Source organism: Sphaeramia orbicularis, unplaced genomic scaffold (genome assembly GCF_902148855.1).
Source record: "Sphaeramia orbicularis unplaced genomic scaffold, fSphaOr1.1, whole genome shotgun sequence".
Lineage (NCBI taxonomy): Eukaryota > Metazoa > Chordata > Actinopteri > Kurtiformes > Apogonidae > Sphaeramia > Sphaeramia orbicularis.
This window is the reverse complement of record NW_021941595.1, coordinates 231,265-252,695: the sequence shown is the minus strand read 5'-3', so window position 1 is coordinate 252,695 and position 21,431 is coordinate 231,265. Positions and strand designations below refer to the sequence as shown.

Here is a 21,431-nt window from a genome sequence, read left to right as displayed (position 1 = left end):
GGATCAGAACAGGAGGATTTAAGAGTGAGTGTCCACCAGGGGGCAGTAGAGGAAAAGGAAAGGACAGAACAGCACCAACACCAAACCTTTCATGTATGAATTAGGGAAAAAAAGATCTGTATTTGTTTTAGATTGGTTTTATTTCTCTAAATTAGGCTAAAGTTGAGATGCATTTGGAAAATTTTTTTTTTTTAAATATGGTTTTATTCAGGAGATATTTAACCTTTGGAAAAAAATGCATTGGTGGGTCTCAGGAGGATATGTATATATATACATATACATATGTGTGTGTGTGTGTGTGTGTGTGTATATATATGTATATATATATATATATATATATATATACATATACATATATATATATATATATATATATATATATATATATATATATATATATATATATATATATATATATATATATATATATATATATATGTATACTAGGCCTGTAACGGTCCACATACCGAACCGAACGGTTTCAGTCCACGCCTGTACTGTACGTATACAGCTGTACTGAAACGGAACAGTATGAGAAAAAGAAAAAGGAACGAAGGACGTCGTTGGATGTGGAACTTTAAATCCACACAAGTTTCACACAGACATACTGAAGGAGCGCACATTGACCTGAAATATGAAATAACAGCTGTTATAAGGTTAAAAAAAAACAAAAAAAACAAATATGACGTGAACCTGGAAGGAACAGACTGCAGACCCTCCAGGATCAGTCCAGTCCAGTTTGGATCAGTTCAGGTTCAGGTGAAAGACGAAGACGAGGAGAAAGACAACGAAAAGATGAACAGTGTTTACCACCAATGAACTACAGTAGTTCTAAAACACTAACACTAACTCTGTCTGTCACACACACACACACACACACACACACACACACACACACACTACATTTAGTAATATTTTATTTATTTTATTTTCTATTTGATTTCGAGCAGCAGAATTATATTATTCCTGTTTTTTCTATATTCTATTGTCTCCAATAATTGGAGGAAAAATGTTCAAAACTTCATAAAAGCATTAAAGACATTTGGAGGGGTTTTCTTTCTTCCTGTACCGAACTGAAAAAAACACAAACCGTGGCTTTGAAAACTGAAAATGTACCGAACTGAAAATTTGGTGTACCGTTACAGGCCTAATAAATACATAGATATATATACACACACACACACACACACATACATATACATATATATATATATATATATATATATATATATATATATATATATATATATATATATATCTATATGTATATATATATATATATTACAATGAAGTCAGTGTTGGTTGCAGACACTTGGTTTATGTTCAGTTAATGATAGATTTGACTGAAAAAGTCCCTTTTTCTTCCGTTTTCTCTGCTTTAATATAATAACCTTTAAATTAACTCTGAATTTTAATAAACATCTACATGAACAGTGAATGAAATACAGAAAAATACAGGATTTACACTGAAAAATGCTAAATACAGAGGATACTATTAGACTACATGGAGCTAAATGACTTAATAAAGGTTAAAACAGACGACGTTCCTTTGGGAACACTGTGCTTCCTCAGTGATGGTTCAGATCTGATGGAAAACACTGGATGTTCAGTAAAAACCTGCTGCAAAAATGGAACGGACGTAAAAATCTGAACATTTAACAAACTGGACAGAGAGTGGACTGTGGAGGAGACGGCTGAAAGAAAGCACCTGCTGCTGCCACGGCAACGGAGAGAGAGAGAGAGAGAGAGAGAGAGAGAGAGAGAGAGAGAGAGAGAGAGAGAGAGAGAGAGAGAAAAACACACACACACACTGGCCTCAGTGTTGACGCTGGAGGAAAAGTGCAGCAACTTTTTCCAGAACTGTGAAGCATATATGAAGGACAGAGTGAAAAAGTTAAAGTGGAAAAAAAAAACAAAACTGAAGAAACGAATAAAGAACCAGATTTAAGTGGAAATGAAAGAGTTAAAGTCCACCTGTACTGGTTTAGTTTAGTCCACCTGTACTGGTTTAGTTTAGTCCACCTGTACTGGTTTAGTTTAGTCCACCTGTACTGGTTCAGTTTAGTCCACCTGTACTGGTTTAGTTTAGTCCACCTGTACTGGTTCAGTTTAGTCCACCTGTACTGGTTCAGTTTAGTCCACCTGTACTGGTTTAGTTTAGTCCACCTGTACTGGTTCAGTTTAGTCCACCTGTACTGGTTTAGTTTAGTCCACCTGTACTGGTTTAGTATAGTCCACCTGTACTGGTTTAGTTTCGTCCACCTGTACTGGTTTAGTTTAGTCCACCTGTACTGGTTTAGTTTAGTCCACCTGTACTGGTTCAGTTTAGTCCACCTGTACTGGTTTAGTATAGTCCACCTGTACTGGTTTAGTATAGTCCACCTGTACTGGTTCAGTTTAGTCCACCTGTACTGGTTTAGTTTAGTCCACCTGTACTGGGTTATTAAAGTCCTGCCAGGCGGATGTGTGAACCTCTGCTTCCCACAACACAAAATTCGGTAAAATACTGTTTCTGTGAACGACGGAAACAAACGTGGGAAAAAACACTGTTTTCACTGGTGATGTAAAAACATCAACATGTGTTAATGCCAAAGTTCTGGAGGCGGGGTCGGGTCTAAAAAGTCGTAAAAGTCGCAGAAAATCCTTCAACAGCAGAAAAAACATGGTGTAAAAGTGGTGTTTGAGGCGAATTCAACTGATAAAGAACAGACAGAGGAAGGACTGACGTCATCCTGTGTGGAGTTTGGAGGGTTTGTTTGTTTTTTTTTTCCTGTTTTCGTTTTTCGCTTTTTTTCATCCTCCTCGTTTCGTTCACTCTCTGGTATTTTCTGTTTTCTTTCATCTCCTTCTTTTCTTTCTTTTCTACATTTTTTCCATTTAATCGTTCACTGATTCAGCTGTGACTCCTCTCTTTTTCCCCCTCATGTGTTTTTTTTTCTGTCACTTCGTAGCTTTGTCTCCTCACATACCCCAGACCCCCCACCCCCTCCTCCCCCCTTGCCCCCCCCCCACAGCTGTATGTCGTTTGGCGTGTTCTGCACAAACGCCTGCCTGCCTTCCTGCTGAGGTCATCACTCTGGGAAAACAGGTGGCAGACCGATGTGGGAGAAAACTGCCGTGTACGTAGACAACCAGCGCAGTGAACGCACCACGGCACGCACACATGAACATATGAACACATGAACTCACACACACACACACACACGCACACACACACACACACACGAACACACCGGCAGAACACGTGTGGATCCGTCTACGTTTTGGATGGATCATGGAAAAAGCTCCAAATGCCAACGCTTTTCAAAGCAAACGCCGCAGAAAGAAGCAGAAAATAGAGTGGAATAAATAAAACCAAGATGGAGGAAAGTGTAGAGGAGTGGACTTTAACCTGTTACTGTCCAGTCAGAAACCAACAAACGGGATGAACCTGTGAAACACGTCTAAGGCTGCGTTCAAACCAAGGTTCGAATAGTTTTGGATTTTTCATTCTAGTTCAGTTTTATTTAGTTTTGACTTTTTTTCTCTAATTCAGTTCGTTTTAATTTGTTTTTAGAGCAGGTTTGATAGTTTTTATTAGTTTTCATTTTTTTCTAAATGCTTAGTTTTAGTCTTAGTTTAGTTTTAGTATTAATTTTAGTTCAGTGGTCTCTTTTCTCTTCTTCTCTGTGCTCCTATTCAAATCAATCCCAGACAGGACTCTGCTGCTTTAGTCTCCATGTTTCCAGGTAGAGTGGGGACCAGAAGACGACTGGAAACCACAAGTGACGGACCAAAAAGAAAACTGAGTGAAATAAATCCATTTCGTATCAATCCGACATTGACAAGATGAAAATCAAGGGAATTTTATCCATAATTTTTATCCGTTTTAGTTAGTTTTGTAAACACACAATACAGTTTCAGTAAGTTATGGTTCTTTTAATTATAGTTTTTATTTATTTCAGTTAATGAAAATGTTTTTCCAATTCTAGTTTTTGTCATTTCGTTAGTTTTCGTTAACAATAATAACCTTGGTTTAAACTGCAGGTAAATGTGGTTCAAACCTGATTTTTGTGTCCATATGTAGCCTGTATCTGATCTGTTTAACCCAGGGCTGTCAAACTCATTTTAGTTCAGTTCCACATTCAGCCTAATATGATCTAAAGTGGGCCGGACCAGTAAAAAAATATAAATAATAGGATAAGAACTGATAAATGACGATAACTCCAAAGTTTTTTCTGTTTTTGAGTGAAAAAAGTCATGAAAATGTTTACATCTACAAACTGTACTTGAACCTAACATGAACAAATATGAACAACCTGAAATTTTGTAAGAAAAATAAAGTGCAGTTTTAACGATATTACGCCTTAGTTTATTTATTTACACATATGCATTATAACGCACAGATCACAGTGGATCTACAAATACACAAAGGTTTTAGTAACATGCAGAATATTGGTCCAATTCCACAGACTTCTCTGAAGACATTTAAAGTCGTTCACATTTTTTCTAAAGGCCAGTCTGTAAATATTAGGGCTGGGTATCGGCAAGAATCTGGTGATACGATACAAATCATAATACTAGGATCACTATACGATATATCATGATACTGTTAAAAAGGCCATTTTTTATTTGTTTCTTTTTTTTATGGTTATTTCCTTGAAGAATTGAATTACAGCAGAAATCTGCACAAATGCTAAACACTTTTTTATTTGATCCCAACAGGATCTAATGTTCTATCACCGAATGTTCAAACTGTGTTCAAACTGAAATTGTGTTTTACAGACATTCCAGTTTCAGATCCTGTTCAAATGTTCAGATTCTATTAGTTCACAACTAACATCAGAACAGGATTTGAGCTCAATCCCAACAAAGGAACAAACATTATTGAATAAAAGATTGTTGAAAAATAAATAAAATATAAACGAAGAAAAACAAAAGACAAAATTGAACCTCCACAATATCTACATTTGAATAAAAACCTAAAAATATCCATACAGTACTTTGAATATCGATACAGTATTGTGAAATGAAATATCGCAATATATTGCAGAACCGATATTTTTATATAATATTTATTATAATATATTTATTATAATAGTATTTTACAGGTTCTGACCCACTTTAGATTGAACTGACCTAAAATGATTTTAACGTCCATGATTGTTCATATCTTCAATGCAATTTTTGCATTTCACAAATTCATCCCAGGATGGACCCTTTGGTGGGCTGGACTGGACCCTTTGGTGGGCTGGACTGGACCCTTTGGTGGGCTGGATTGGACCCTTTGGTGGGCTGGACTGGACCCTTTGGTGGGCTAGATTGGACCCTTTGGTGGGCCGGACTGGACCCTTTGGTGGGCCGGACTGGACCCTTTGGTGGGCCGGATTGGACCCTTTGGTGGGCTGGACTGGACCCTTTGGTGGGCTAGATTGGACCCTTTGGTGGGCCGGACTGGACCCTTTGGTGGGCCGGATTGGACCCTTTGGTGGGCTGGACTGGACCCTTTGGTGGGCTGGACTGGACCCTTTGGTGGGCTGGACTGGACCCTTTGGTGGGCTAGATTGGACCCTTTGGTGGGCTGGACTGGAACCCTTTGGTGGGCTGGACTGGACCCTTTGGTGGGCTAGATTGGACCCTTTGGTGGGCTGGACTGGACCCTTTGGTGGGCTGGACTGGAACCCTTTGGTGGGCTGGACTGGACCCTTTGGTGGGCTAGATTGGACCCTTTGGTGGGCCGGACTGGACCCTTTGGTGGGCTAGATTGGACCCTTTGGTGGGCCGGACTGGACCCTTTGGTGGGCTAGATTGGACCCTTTGGTGGGCTGGACTGGACCCTTTGGTGGGCTGGACTGGAACCCTTTGGTGGGCTGGACTGGACCCTTTGGTGGGCTAGATTGGACCCTTTGGTGGGCTGGACTGGACCCTTTGGTGGGCTGGACTGGAACCCTTTGGTGGGCTGGACTGGACCCTTTGGTGGGCTAGATTGGACCCTTTGGTGGGCCGGATTGGACCCTTTGGTGGGCCGGTTTTGGCCCCCAGGTTGCATGTTTGACACCTGTGTGTTAACCCTTTAGGGGTCCATGGTCACGGCCCTGGGACTGAACCACATGACCTTTTCAACACGTCGTGGCGTCAGAAGCCGGTCTCGTAGACCAGTGGAGACGACTGCATTTGAAAGTGTGGACTCGAAACACTCTGACACTTTTTATTTGATGTCGACAGAACAAATACAAACACAGATATGAGGGTTTGAAACCAGAGCAAACAAACAATATTTAGTGTTATTATAGCGACATAAAGTAAGTGTCCTTTTTCAAATTGGAAAAAACTGGCAGAATCTGTGAAAACTCTATGTAAAGATCTGCTTTTATGTCCAATATTTGAGTACAGTTTTAATTTATTACAGTTTTAATTTTCTTACCTAATATTTGGAACCAATATTCACTTTTAAAGTCTCTGAAAAGGTTTGTTAAACATCTGTGTGTTATTTATGCAATAAAGTATAGACATTTTTCAAATCAGATTTTACATTTTTGTGTGTTTTTTGTCCTTTTTTCAAAAATATTAATACGACATCAAACCGCTTTAATGTTTGATTCAAGTGAAAGTGAAAGTGAAACAAACATGAATGAAACCATGAAGCAGAGCATGAGCAAAGAACCAGCGCCATCTACTGTTACAACAACAACACACTGGAAGGAAGTGTGTGTGTGTGTGTTATTGTGTGTGTGTGTGTGTGTGTGTATTATAGGGTGTGTGTGTGTGTGTGTGTGTGAGTTGGAGACAGCTGGACAGATATGCGTGAGAAGCAGATAATCTCTGTGGGAGCCGGCCAACGCACACACACACACACACACACACACACACAAAACTACACACAGTGACACACACAGATTCAAACACAGGTGCTCTCCATTTAGAAAATAACACAACAAAGTCAAAGCCTTAACAAAGACCAGACACAGACACACACACACACACACACAGACACACACACACACACACACACACACACACTCAGAAGTGGTGAATCGCTGCAGTGATAGAACACTGAAGTTGTGTTAATGCCCCTTAAGAAAAGATCGAACCAATGCACCCACTAATAAAACCAGTGAAAAGACGACGGTAACACAACAAACAACAAACAACTGAAACAACACAGAGCAGGTCTGACTGTGTTCATCGGGTTGTGTATTGTTGTGTATGTTGTGTACTGTAGTGTATTGTTGTGTACTGTTGTGTATTGTTGTGTACTGATGTGTACTGATGTGTATTGTTGTGTACTGTTGTGTATTGTTGTGTATTGTTGTGTATCTCTCTCTCCTTCTGTCAAACAGCTGTTTCCGTCTTTGTGTTTATTATTTCACCTCAAAGCCAAAGGTTCAATATGGAAAACACAACTGCTTCTTCTTTTTTTGCATCTTTTACTAAGTTTATTCATCTTTTTGATATTTTCTTCTTTTTTGTCTTTTCTGTCTTGCATCTTTTTGTCATTTTTATCTTTTTGGTCTTTTCTTCAGTCTCATCTTCACCGTCTTTTTGTTGTTTTTGTCCTTTCTTTAACAGTATAGATCATTCACTATCGTCTGCTGTGCAGGTGTTTACGTCTATAATCGCTGATAAACCCTCGTTAAACCATCTGAGTGTCGTGGGGGCGTGGCCCAGGTTTCCTACCATGAGTGAGTGTCTATTGGCCGATAGCAGTCCCGTCCCGTAGCCGCCGCCCAGCGCTCCCATGGCGCCGTTGTGCGTGTGCGCCGCTCCGATGAGGTTGTGCATGTCGCCGTGTCCGCTGCTCATCGCCGTCGACGGCCCCACGGCGTGACTCCGCAGTACATGGATGGCGTCGTCCAGACGCTCCAGGCGGTCTTCGATACGACTCTGCTGCGGGGCAACACGGTGGGTTAGCAACGGTGGGTTAGCAACAGTTGGTTAGCAATGGTTGGTTGGCAACAGTCGGCTAGCAACAGTCAGTTAGTAATAATGACTAATAACATAATGATCAATAACGTAATAATAACCAATAATATAATAATAACCAATAACATAATGATCAATAACATAATGACCAATAATGTAATAATCAATAATGTAATAATGACCATTAACATAATAATTAATAACATAATAATCATTTGTGTGTTTTTCAGCTGTTGTTGTTTTTTCGTTTTTTCATATTTACCAGTGAATGCAGCGGAGCCTCGTAGTTCGGTGATGACGCTCCCTGACCACCGTTCCTGGACCAGACAGCTGAACTAGGAGCTAGGACACAGGAGACAAGGAGATAAGGAGAGAGGAGACAAGGAGATGAGGAGAGAGGAGACAAGGAGATGAGGAGATAAGGAGACGAGGAGACATGAGACAAGGACAGAGGAGACAAGAAGAGAGGAGACAAGGAGAAAGAAGACAAGGAGATATGAGCAGGAGAGGAGATGAGGAGGAAGGCAAGGACGCCATCATCACTATCATCATCACCTCAGTCTCCTGTGGACGTTAATGACAAACTGAGTATTTGGAACTTAAATACAGTCATGTGACCTGTCATGTGACCTGTCCTATGACCGGTCACGTGACCTGTCATGTGACCTCATGACACCTCCCAGGTAGGCGGTCCCATGAGCCTCCTTCCTCATCCAGCTGATTATTCTGTCATTAATTACGTTCAGTCTCATTAACATCAGTAAATAAACTCCATGTCAGACTCTAAAGGCCCTTTTTTTTCCGTCGCAGGAACATTAATGTTTCTGTGGATTCTCTAAAACCTCGGTGCGTTTCCACTAAAACTGTCCAATGAGACGAAGCACAGACGCTCCACACTGAAGCAGGTTTTTTTAATGACTGATGTTTGGTCACATGACCCTGGAGTTTGACGCTGAAAACACAGTAAATGATAAATCCACATAATGAAGGTGTTTGTGTTCATGTAAATAAATGTCTGTTTCTGGTCATTTCTCAGGCAGGTTGTGCCCCCAGTGCATGCTGGGACGGCCTCCGACACCCCCCCCCCCGCTCAGTGTGAGCGCGTCGTAAATGGATGTTGTTGTTTTTTTTGTTTTTTCGAGTGTGGATTAGAGCCGACGCCTCCTCTGATTTTCTCCGACAAAAGACCGGACCACTCGACAAACACACCTCCTTCACACACCAGGAGTCCGCGCTCGTTTCCACTCGTGGCGTCGATTCACAAATAAAAGAAGCGGAGACCAGCGACAAAAGGCTAAAACAAACCGACTCGTATCTGCGGCTCCGATGCTAATATCAGCGCTTTGTCTTCGCCAAAGGTCCGAGTGGTTGATTAGCATGAGCATTAGCATGAGCACAACACACAGCCTTTGTGTGTCTGTTGTGCTTTTGTAGCGGCGGCGGTGGCGCTGAAGGGTCGGGTGGAGTCGACGGGTCTCATTAGCTGGTAGACGCCGCCGTTCGCCACCGTTTACATTGAAGCGAAGGTTGGGCACGAGCAGCTGCTGCAGATGTTCAGGTTCAGGTTTGTCATGTGATACCACCCATATGGACCATGAGTAAACAACAAACAACAGAAAGGAAAAAAATAATAAACAAAGGGACAAAAAAAATGAACTTCAATGTAAACAAGTGGTTCCAGGCACAATAAGCCCCGCCCCTCGCACGTATCCATCCAGCTGATGTCATCATGTTTATGTGTGTGCTGATGTCATCATTTCAATTGTCCCTATATTTGTGACAAGTTTGAAGTAAATTGAAACAAATTGTATGTTTTTATAGACATTTGAAATTATTATAATTTAATTTTTTTTTCATTCATAAAAAATGTGAACTTTGACCTCCTGTCCCCAAAATATGACATCTATTCTGTGTCACTGTTAACCTATAAACCCAATTAGGTATGAATTCAATTAACAGTTTTGCTGCTAAAGTGTTAAAAAACAAACAAACAAACAATACCTTTTGGCGGAGTCATAAATAAAGAATAAAATAAGCAACAAAATGAACAAAAGCAGCCAAAGTGATCCAAAACAAAAATAAATTAATTAAAATAATAAACAATGGGACAAAAAAAATTAACTGCAATGTAAACACATGGTTCCAGGCACAAGCCCCACCCCTCGAACGTATCGATCCAGCTGATGTCATCATTTCAGTTGTCTCTATAAATGTGACAAGTTTGAAATAAACAGAAACAAAATGTATTTTTTCATAGACATTTGAAATTTCACCCATTATAAGTAAATTAAAAAAAGAAAGGTTTTAAAAAATTCATAAAAAATATGAACTTGGACCTAATTTCCCCAAAACATAATCACATCTATTCTGGGTCGCTGTTAATCTATAAACCAAATTGGGTATGAATTCAATTCATAATATTGCTGTGAAAGTGTAAACAAACAAACAAACAAATAAACTGAACCAAAAACGATACCCTTTACCTCCTCTTCAGGGGGCGGGGTCATAAATAAAGAAAAAAATTAGCCACAAAATGAACAAAAGCAGCCAAAGTGATCAATAAAAAACAATAAAAATTAACAAAATAATAATGTGACAAAAAAATTAACTTCAATGTAAACAAGTGGTTCCAGGCACAACAAGCCCCGCCCTTTGCATGTAGAGTAGCTAATTTTATCATCAATCCAACTGATGTCATCATTTCAATCGTCTATATATATGTGACAAGTTAGAAGTAAATTGAAACAAAATGTATGTTTTTATAGACATTTGAAATTTCACTCATTATAAATAAAATAAAATAAAATAAAATAAAAAAGATTTTAAAAATTCATAAAAATTTGAACTTTGACCTACTTATCCAGAATGTAATCACATTTATTCTGTGTCGCTGTTTATCTATAAACCCAATTAGGTCTGAATTCAATTAATAGTTTTGCTGCGAAAGTGTAAACAAAACAAACAAACAAACAAACCAGAAACAGTACCCTTTTCCTCCTCTTCAGGGGGCGGGATCATAAATAAAGAATAAAATAAGCAATGAAATGAACAAAAGCAGCCAAAGCGATCAAAAAACAACAAAAATGAATAATTATGATTAAAATAATAAATAATGTGAACAAACTCAGGTTGTTTATGTTCAGATAAGGATATATTTCACTTTTTCTGAAGGTTGAACATGAGCAGACGGTTTGGACGAGGTTCACAATTAAACGACGCAAACGAACGACGACGACATCCATTCAGTCCGTTAAAAGTTCGATTCAGGACGACTGGTTTACCTGTCCCACCCCCACACCAACACCTTTAACCTCCTCCTCTTTTCACCTCTTCCTCCTCCTCCTCTCCTATTCTCCTCCTTTTTTCATTGTGTGGTTGGGTTTCTGTCTTTTCTCCTCCTCCTCTTTTCTCCTCGTCTTTTCCCCCCTCCTCTTCCTCCTCCTCCTCTCCTGTTCCTCCTCCTTCTTTTCATTGTGTGGTTGTGTTTGTCTTCTCTCCTCCTCCTCATCTCCTCCTCTTCTTTTCCCCTCCTCCTTCTCCCCCCAACATTCCTGCTCCTCTCCTCTTCTCCTCTCATCTCCTCCTTTTTTCTCCTCCTGCTGCTCCTCTTTTCTCCTTCTCCTCTCATCTCCTCCTTTTTTCTCCTCCTGCTGCTCCTCTTTTCTCCTTCTCCTCTCATCTCCTCCTTCTTTTCATTGTGTCTTTTCTCTCCTTTCTTCATATTAATGCTCATTTGCATATGTTAATTAATGAATAATTACCTGGGTACATTCATGTGCAAATACAAACATACATATGAAACAACGCTAATGCTAATGCTAACGCTGAATTAGCCTCCATATCAATTAGCATGGAGCTCCTTTAATGGGCTTCAGTTTTAATTTGTAAAAAGTGGAGTAAGTCTGACATAATGATAAACACCAATTAGGGTTTAGGCGGCAATATCCCAGGCAGCCATAATGAGGAGGAGGAGGAGGAGGAAGGGCCCGTAGGTTGGGGAACGATTTGTTGAAGCGGAGTTCGTAATTAAAGCGATCAGTCACAAAGAGGAGAAATATGAAACGATTTGTAGCAACAAGTACACACAAAATACAACACAACAATTAGAAGGAAAAGGATTTATCACTTTAAGGAGCGGGGGGGGGGGGGGGTGAGGAAGGACGAGGGAGGGAGGAGGAAAAGGAAGAGGAAGAGGAAGAAGAGGAGGAGGAGGGGGAGGAAGGAGGGAGGAGGAAGAGGAGGAGGAAGAAGAAAAGGAGGAGGAGGAGGAGGTGCTTCAGGAGAACCTCCAGTAAAGTGACGTTCAAAGTTGGTTCTAAAGTTTCCTTCCAGCTGAATGTGTTAAAAGTGTCTGATGGGAGGTTTTACTTCTTATTTTTACTTCGAAACATGCAGGTGTGTTCCACCAATCAGAGTCCTTCAGCACACAGCCCCGCCCCCAAGAATTCCACTGAATCGGTAAAGCCCGCCCCCCAACTAGAAACTATAGGGAAAGTTCTTATGGGATAATTTCAGTGGAAACGCACCGACATTTTTCAAAAACCAGGATAAAGTAGAATGAACAGTTTGTCATTTATGTGACGGTTGTTATTTATGTGACGTTTGTAATTTATGTGACGGTTGTTATTTATGTGACGGTTGTTATTTATGTGATGGTTGTTTTTGCTGTAACGCCTCAGACGCTGAAGTCTTCGTCGGCCTTTTCTGGAACTCTGTCAAACAGTGTGTACCAGAGCAGGCAGAGCAGCCATTGGTCAGTTTGTGTCATGTGATTACCTGTGAGTGAGGGCGGGGATCCGACCGGAGTGGAGGGATTGGACGAGAAGCTGTTGTTGGTGTGATCTGGAGAGTAAATCTGGAAAACAGAGAGAGGATGAAGACGACGACGAAGAGTTCAGACCGCTGTGTGTGTGTGTGTGTGTGTGTGTGTGTGTGTGTGAGACGCACTCACCGAGGCCAGGGCTTTTCCCAAAGCGTCACCGGTCTGAGAACTGCTGGCCGCCGCCCCACCCTGCGCCCGATTGGCTGAAACACAACAACAACAACAACATCAACATCAACACCGTTCGAAGGCTGACATGTGATGAAGCTGAAGGATTCTGGGTAAATTCACCTCAAACACTAGATTTATTAAACTGAAAGTGTTAACGAGGTCAGAGAGGAAGGAAGTGACATCACATGACCACATGACGACCATACAAAGACACAACACACGCAACACAACAAAAATACACAACATAACACACACAAACAAATACACAACAGAGAAAATATAAAAAAAACACACAACACATGCATGAAAATATAAAGAAACTATACAAAAAATACACAAAAAATACCACACACACTACTACACACAAAAACCTACAACACACAAAAAATACACACAACATGTACATGACACACAAAAACACACAACGCAAGAAAAAACACACAAAAAAACACCAAAACCACACTCAGCATGTACTAATACACAAAAAATACACAGAAACACACAATAACCAACACAAAAAAAAAAAAACACAACACACACACACACACACAGCTCATCTGTCCTGATTCCAGATGGAAACCATACGCACACAAACAGACCCACAAACACACACACACACACACACACACACACACACACACACTGTATCATGAATCCTTTTCATCGACAGGAGTTAAAGCTGAGACAGGAAGTGACAAATGGGAGAGTTAAGGCCTTAACAACGCACACACGCACATGCACACACACACATAAACACACACAACTACACACAGCTACACACACACACACAACTACACACAGATCCAACCTGATGAAGAATTAAGTCCATGTGTGTAAGGCAGAGCACAGCTGTGTGTGTGTGTCTGTTGTGTTGTGTCTTTGACCTTTGACCCTGACCTCCTGGATGAACTGGATCCAGTCCCACATCAGAGTCCAAATTGGTCTAAACTGGTCCAAACTGATCTAAATTGGACTAAACTGGTCCAAACTGGTCTAAATTGGACTAAACTGGTCCAAATTGGTCTAAACTGGTCTAAATTGGACTAAACTGGTCCAAACTGGTCTAAACTGGTCCAAATTTATCTAAAACGGTGATTTAAACTGGTCTAAACTGGCCTAAATTGGTCCATATCGGTCTGAACTGGACTTAACTGGTCCACATTGGTCCAAACTGGTCTAAACTGGTCCAAATTGATCTAAAATGATGGCTCAAACTGGTGTAAACTGGTCTAAAATGGCCCAAATCAGTCCAAACTGGTTTAAACTGGTCCAAACCGGTCTAAACTGGTCCAAACTGGTTCAAACTGGTCTAAACTGGTCCAAACTGGTCTAAACTAGTCTAAACTGGTCCAAACCGGTCTAAACTAGTCTAAACTGGTCCAAACCGGTCTAAACTAGTCTAAACTGGTCCTAACTGGTCTAAACTGGTCCAAACTGGTCTAAACTACTCTAAACTGGTTCAAACTGGTCTAATCTGTCTGTGTTCTGCTACTGGATGTTTGAGTCTCTGTCTGTAATTTGCAGAGTTAACTGGTTTGACTTAAGTGCTATTTTAAGTGTAGTTTTAACTCTGACGTAGTGTTGCTAAGGACGAGGAAGAGCGAACATGTGACCAGAGGACGCAGATGGACACGCCCCCAGAACAAACAGGACGGCAATAAGAAGCAGACGGAAGGTTTGTTTTCATGGACACACATTCCACAGATATTACACACACACACACAGAGTTAAACATAAACACTACATGGAGTTAATAGAAAACACAGCGTCCTCTCAGTGTAAACACACACACACACACACACACACACACACACACACACACACACTGTACCGGTGGGTTCTAGAAGGTTCTACATGTGTTAAAACCTGAGACTGAAGTGCCTCAGAGTAAAATTCACTCCAACACTTTTAGAAGTCCACAGAGTTTGACCAGATTTAAAGGTGCTGAACTTGTTTTAATAGACAGAACATGTCACATTTAGGACTTTAAGATGTTTTTCTAAATTTCTTTGGTCAAATTTTAAACCTTAAATTCACATAAACAGTCCAACAGGCATTTATACGCAGTTATTATCCACCAACATACACAAAAAATACACTAAAATGTACTAAAATATACAAAAAGTATACAAAACTACACTAAAATACACTAAAAATACCCGAAAATGTACTAAAATATACAAAAACTATAAAAACTACAGTAAAATACACCAAACATACCCTAAAATGTACTAAAATATACAAAAACTATAAAAACTACACTAAAATACACTAAACATACCCGAAAATGTACTAAAATATACAAAAACTATAAAAACTACAGTAAATTACACCAAACATACACTAAAATGTACTAAAATATACAAAAACTATAAAAACTACACTAAAATACACCAAACATACCCTAAAATGTACTAAAATATACAAAAACTATAAAAACTACAATAAAATACACCAAACATACCCTAAAATGTACTAAAATATACAAAAACTATAAAAACTACAATAAAATACACCAAACATACCCAAAAATGTACTAAAATATACAAAAACTATAAAAACTACACTAAAATACACCAAACATACCCTAAAATGTACTAAAATATACAAAAACTATAAAAACTACAATAAAATACACCAAACATACCCTAAAATGTACTAAAATATACAAAAACTATAAAAACTACAATAAAATACACCAAACATACCCAAAAATGTACTAAAATATACAAAAACTATAAAAACTACACTAAAATACACCAAACATACCCTAAAATGTACTAAAATATACAAAAACTATAAAAACTACAATAAAATACACCAAACATACCCTAAAATGTACTAAAATATACAAAAACTATAAAAACTACAATAAAATACACCAAACATACCCAAAAATGTACTAAAATATACAAAAACTATAAAAACTACAATAAAATACACCAACATACCTGAAAATGTACTAAAATATACAAAAACTATAAAAACTACAATAAAATACACCAAACATACCCAAAAATGTACTAAAATATACAAAAACTATAAAAACTACAATAAAATACACCAAACATACCTGAAAATGTACTAAAATATACAAAAACTAGACAAAACTACAGTAAAATACCCCATACATACCTGAAAATGTACTAAAATATACAAAAAGTATAAAAACTACAATAAAATACACCAAACATACCCTAAAATGTACTAAAATATACAAAACTACAATAAAATACACCAAACATACCCTAAAATGCACTAAAATATACAAAAACTAGACAAAACTACACCAAAATACACCAAGCATACCCAAAAATGTACTAAAATACACAAAAAACTACACAAAACTACAGCAAAATACACTAAACATAACCGAAAATGTACTAAAATCCCCCAAAACTACGGCGAGATACAACAAATGTACCCTAAAATGTACTAAAATCCACAAAAACTATACAAAACTACAGTAAAATACACCAAACATACCCAAAAATGTACTAAAATATATAAAAACTATACAAAACTACAGTAAAATACACCAAACATACCCAAAAATGTACTAAAATATACAAAAACTATAAAAACTACACTAAAATACACCAAACATACCCTAAAATGTACTAAAATATACAAAAACTATAAAAACTACAATAAAATACACCAAACATACCCTAAAATGTACTAAAATATACAAAAACTATAAAAACTACAATAAAATACACCAAACATACCCAAAAATGTACTAAAATATACAAAAACTATAAAAACTACAATAAAATACACCAAACATACCTGAAAATGTACTAAAATATACAAAAACTATAAAAACTACACTAAAATACACCAAACATACCCTAAAATGTACTAAAATATACAAAAACTATAAAAACTACAATAAAATACACCAAACATACCCTAAAATGTACTAAAATATACAAAAACTATAAAAACTACAATAAAATACACCAAACATACCCAAAAATGTACTAAAATATAAAAACTATAAAAACTACAATAAAATACACCAAACATACCTGAAAATGTACTAAAATATACAAAAACTATAAAAACTACAATAAAATACACCAAACATACCTGAAAATGTACTAAAATATACAAAAACTAGACAAAACTACAGTAAAATACCCCATACATACCTGAAAATGTACTAAAATATACAAAAAGTATAAAAACTACAATAAAATACACCAAACATACCCTAAAATGTACTAAAATATACAAAACTACAATAAAATACACCAAACATACCCTAAAATGCACTAAAATATACAAAAACTAGACAAAACTACACCAAAATACACCAAGCATACCCAAAAATGTACTAAAATACACAAAAACTACACAAAACTACAGCAAAATACACTAAACATAACCGAAAATGTACTAAAATCCCCCAAAACTACGGCGAGATACAACAAATGTACCCTAAAATGTACTAAAATCCACAAAAACTATACAAAACTACAGTAAAATACACCAAACATACCCAAAAATGTACTAAAATATATAAAAACTATACAAAACTACAGTAAAATACACTAAACATACCCTAAAATGCACTACAATTATATATATAAAATAGAAATAGTATAAATACCAGTCCATCTATATAAATAAGCTCCATTTGACTCAAACTCCCAGAATGCATCAGGAGTCGTCCACAGGAATCAAAGTGTTGAATTAAAGTGCAGACTCACATGTCTTACCCATGATGCTGTCTGTGCCGTTGGTGGGGGCGGTGCAGGAGGCGGTGCTGTAGTGACTGGCCCCGCCCCCACCCCCGGCCCCTCCCCCTCTGTGGAAGCTGGACATGGGCGGTAGGCTGGAGCTGATGTCAGCTGACGAGTGTGACGGGTAGCTCTGCGCAAAACAAACAGGAAGTGGCGTTAAAAAACAGGAGAACGTGTGACCATTGGGAGTTGCCGTTGGTGACCGTCGACGGCGGTTCCGCTCACCAATCTGTCGTGGGGGTGGATCCCGCAGTAGGAGGAGCTCTGGGCGGGGCCGTGGGCCGAGTTCCCGCCCCCCAGCATGCTGCCGTGGTAACCCTGCTGGCTCATACTGCTACTACTGCTACTCCAGGGGTCGGCGCTATGGTGACCATCTGAAAACAAACAGGAAGTCAGCTGACAGGACGGACCCGGAACACATTTAAAGAACATTCAAGGGCTAGGAACAGATTTTAACGTCATGTGACCAGACCGAACACTTTGAACTGAGTTATCGTGCTTAAAAGTCGTGTAAATATGAGGCGAAAAATAAAGGTAGACTTCTTAAAACTCAAACACTGAAGAACTGAACTGAAGTAAACGTCTGTAGCAGAAAAAAACCGACTGTTTTTATCGACTGGGCTACGGCTGTGGATTTCATATTATTGGACAGGTTCAGAAGAACTGGACTTTGTGTAAACTGCTTCAAAAACTACTGTTCTGGACACATGCAGACAGTGTGTGTGCCAAGGTTCTAATAGTTTTGGATTTTTCATTCTAGTTTAGTTTTATTTAATTTTGACTTTTTTTCTCTAATTCAGTTAGTTTTAATTCATTTTTAGAGCAGGTTTGATAGTTTTTATTAGTTTTCATTTTCTTCTAAATGCTTAATTTCAGTTAGTTTAGTTAGTTAGTCCCACAGTCTGAATTTGAAAAGTGCAAAAATGACACGTTCTTCAGAGTCAAAGGTATCAGAGTTGTTTTAGTTCAGGTTCCCCATCCAGACCAACTGGGATCTATAGTTAAATAACAGAATAAGAACCTAGAAATAATGACTCAGAATTTAAATCAAAATTTCATAGTAAAAAGTCGGTATCGGATCAGTATCAGTAAAACTAATCCTAAAAAAAATCAGATCAGAAGCAAAAAAAATCTACTTCGGGACATCACTAATTACGAATTCACAAAGGTGTCCCCCAGGGTTCGATACTCAGTCCAGCACTCTTCAATATTTACATCGACACTGTAACCCATGGTATAAACTGGCATATCCGCCTGTACGCCGATGACACCGCTGTGTACACATGCAGCCCCTCCCCCCACACTGCCCTGCCTGTGCTACAGATTAGCTTCGGTAACATTCAACATGCTTCATCTGATCTTCATTTATCTTTAAACATAAGCAAAACAAAATGTCTGATCTTGAACAGAACCCTCCCACAAATCCAACACCCCATCAAACTTCTGTCACTGAACAGTTCTGAAATTCAGTTTGGGTCCTGGTACAAATACGGTTCCCTCTCATTTCAAACTCACATCAGTTCTGTACTCTCCAAAGTTACATCTAGAATCGGCTTTCTCTATCGAAATACAGTTCGTAATGTGGGTTTTTCCTTTAACCTTTAGTGGTCTGAGCCTATTATATCCGTTTTTGAGCACTTCTGATTTTGCCTTTATATACTATACATAGAAATGTTTACTATGCCCATGTTTGGTATCTTTTTTTTCAGCACAACATCTATCTCATCTGTCTATTATTTTTTTTATTTTAACCGACTATATCAACACAAAAGAGCAAAAAGGACAAGGGGGGGGGGGGGTGTCTGCCTTGGCAGAGATCTGCGCTCTCCGAGTGCTTTTCTAGTTCAGTTTTCTCTGTTTTTAATATAATAAACTTTGAATTAAATCTGAGCTTTAAATCAGTGTCTGACTTTGATCCCAGATGTTTGTTCAAATGTGTCCAACCCCAGTCGGATCCTCACTGTCTCTAATCCATTAGTCTGTTTTAGGCCTGGGTGTCATGGCCAATTTCCTTAATTGATTCGATTTCGATTCATAAGGTTCTGAATTGATTAACTGTGATTTGATTTGATTCGATTCAGTATTAATTGGCTGATTCAGATTCATTCAGTGATACCAAAGTACAGTTTTGAGTTGTAACTTGATTATTAGACTACTGCAGCCATGCAACACAGAATCTATACTGATATGAGAAAGGAAATAAATCTGACATTTCATCAGTAAACAGATGAATCTGCTCTGAAATAATGAACACAAACATGTCCATGTTTGTCCAGTGGCTCAGAACAGACTTCTTCTTCATCTTTATTCTGTTTTATACCTGCTGCTTCCAGCCTTAAGGCTCATTCCTGTCACCCTGGGGCGCTGACACCAGTTTGACCCCCCTGAAACAGACTCATGTTGGGCCCTTGGTACAAGAAACTCACAGGAGGGGGAGGGTGGGCGGAGCTTCGGGATTTCCGCTTTACTATTCCTCTAACTCCGCCCTCAGCCACAGGTGATCCAAATTATTATTTCTCGAATGATTGGCTTCTGTGACCCGCCTCCGTCGGCCAGTTCCTCCCAAGGTTCTAATACTTTTGGATTTTTCGTTCTAGTTCAGTTTTATTTAGTTTTGACTTTTTTTCTCTAATTCAGTTCATTTTAATTCGTTTTTAGAGCAGGTTTGAAAGTTTGTATTAGTTTTCATTTTTTTCTAAATGCTTAGTTGTAGTTCAGTTGTAGTTTAGGTGTAGTTCAGTTGTAGTTTAGTTGTAGTTCAGTTGTAGTTCAGTTGTAGTTCAGTGGTCTCTTTTCTCTTCTTCTCTGTGCTCCTATTCAAATCAATCCCAGACAGGACTCTGCTGCTTTAGTCTCCATGTTTCCAGGTAGAGTGGGGACCAGAAGACGACTGGAAACCACAAGTGAACACAAGTGACGGAGCAAAAAGTGTCGGATGGTGACAGCAGAGAAAATTGCTAGAGCAAAATAAATCGCTTTCGTATCAATCCGACATTGACAAAGATGAAAACGGAATTTTCTCCATAATTTTTTATCCGTTTTAGTTAGTTTTGTAAACACACAATACAGTTTCAGTTAGTTATCGTCTTTTCTTTTAATTATACTTTTTATTTATTTCAGTTAACGAAAATGTTTTTTTCAGTTCTAGTTTTTGTCATTTCACTAGTTTTCGTGAACGATAATAACCTTGCTGTGTTTTGGGGGGTCTTCTTTCAAACCCATTACAAATACAGATGTCCCGATCTGATCTACAGATCAGTATCGGCTGCCAACCTAGCATTTTTTCGAAGATCAGATCGGATTTAGTCACAAGATCGGGCCGATCCGGACCCGGTTCTGAGGCTGAGGGGGTAAACACACATTCTGTCCCCTCAGATTAAAGTGTCCAAAAGTAGGGGAAAGGAAAATAGCTGCATAACAACAGGAGGCTTAGAGGAGTTAGTAAAACATCTGAAAAGTAAAGCAAGGGAAAAAAACTGTATTTTAATTATGGAAAATTACCGTATTTTTATGAGATGCTTATTTTCTGTTATTTAACAGTATTTTTTTGGTGCCCCAGCTGCTATTACAGTTTTTTTTTTTTTTACAAGTTTTTTTTTTTTTTTTTTTACAGTGCACTATGCACTTCTCAACAAAATTTCCGAAAAGGCCCAAGTGATGTTTGATGTGTGATTTAAGTCGTATGCTGCTTTAAAGAACATTGACATGACCAGTGTACGAAAAACAGGAAAATACATGAATTAGACTGAAAAATGCAAAATATAGAGCAGGGGTCACCAATCCTG

General features: G+C 38.5%; 1 protein-coding gene across 2 annotated transcripts in view; it reads right to left on the bottom strand.

Moving 5' to 3' along the window:
* The window catches only part of LOC115416349 (transcription factor 4-like), a 42,618-nt gene that overhangs the window by 20,691 nt on the left and 496 nt on the right, over positions 1-21,431 (bottom strand). For both annotated transcript variants that reach the window (XM_030130094.1, XM_030130093.1), the window contains exons 2-7: positions 17,872-18,020; positions 17,614-17,776; positions 12,854-12,927; positions 12,679-12,757; positions 8,165-8,244; positions 7,657-7,866 (exon numbers count right to left, since the gene is read on the bottom strand). In XM_030130094.1, coding sequence (XP_029985954.1) covers positions 7,657-7,866; positions 8,165-8,244; positions 12,679-12,757; positions 12,854-12,927; positions 17,614-17,776; positions 17,872-18,020 — 755 coding nt within the window. The remainder of the gene's footprint in view (positions 1-7,656; positions 7,867-8,164; positions 8,245-12,678; positions 12,758-12,853; positions 12,928-17,613; positions 17,777-17,871; positions 18,021-21,431) is intronic.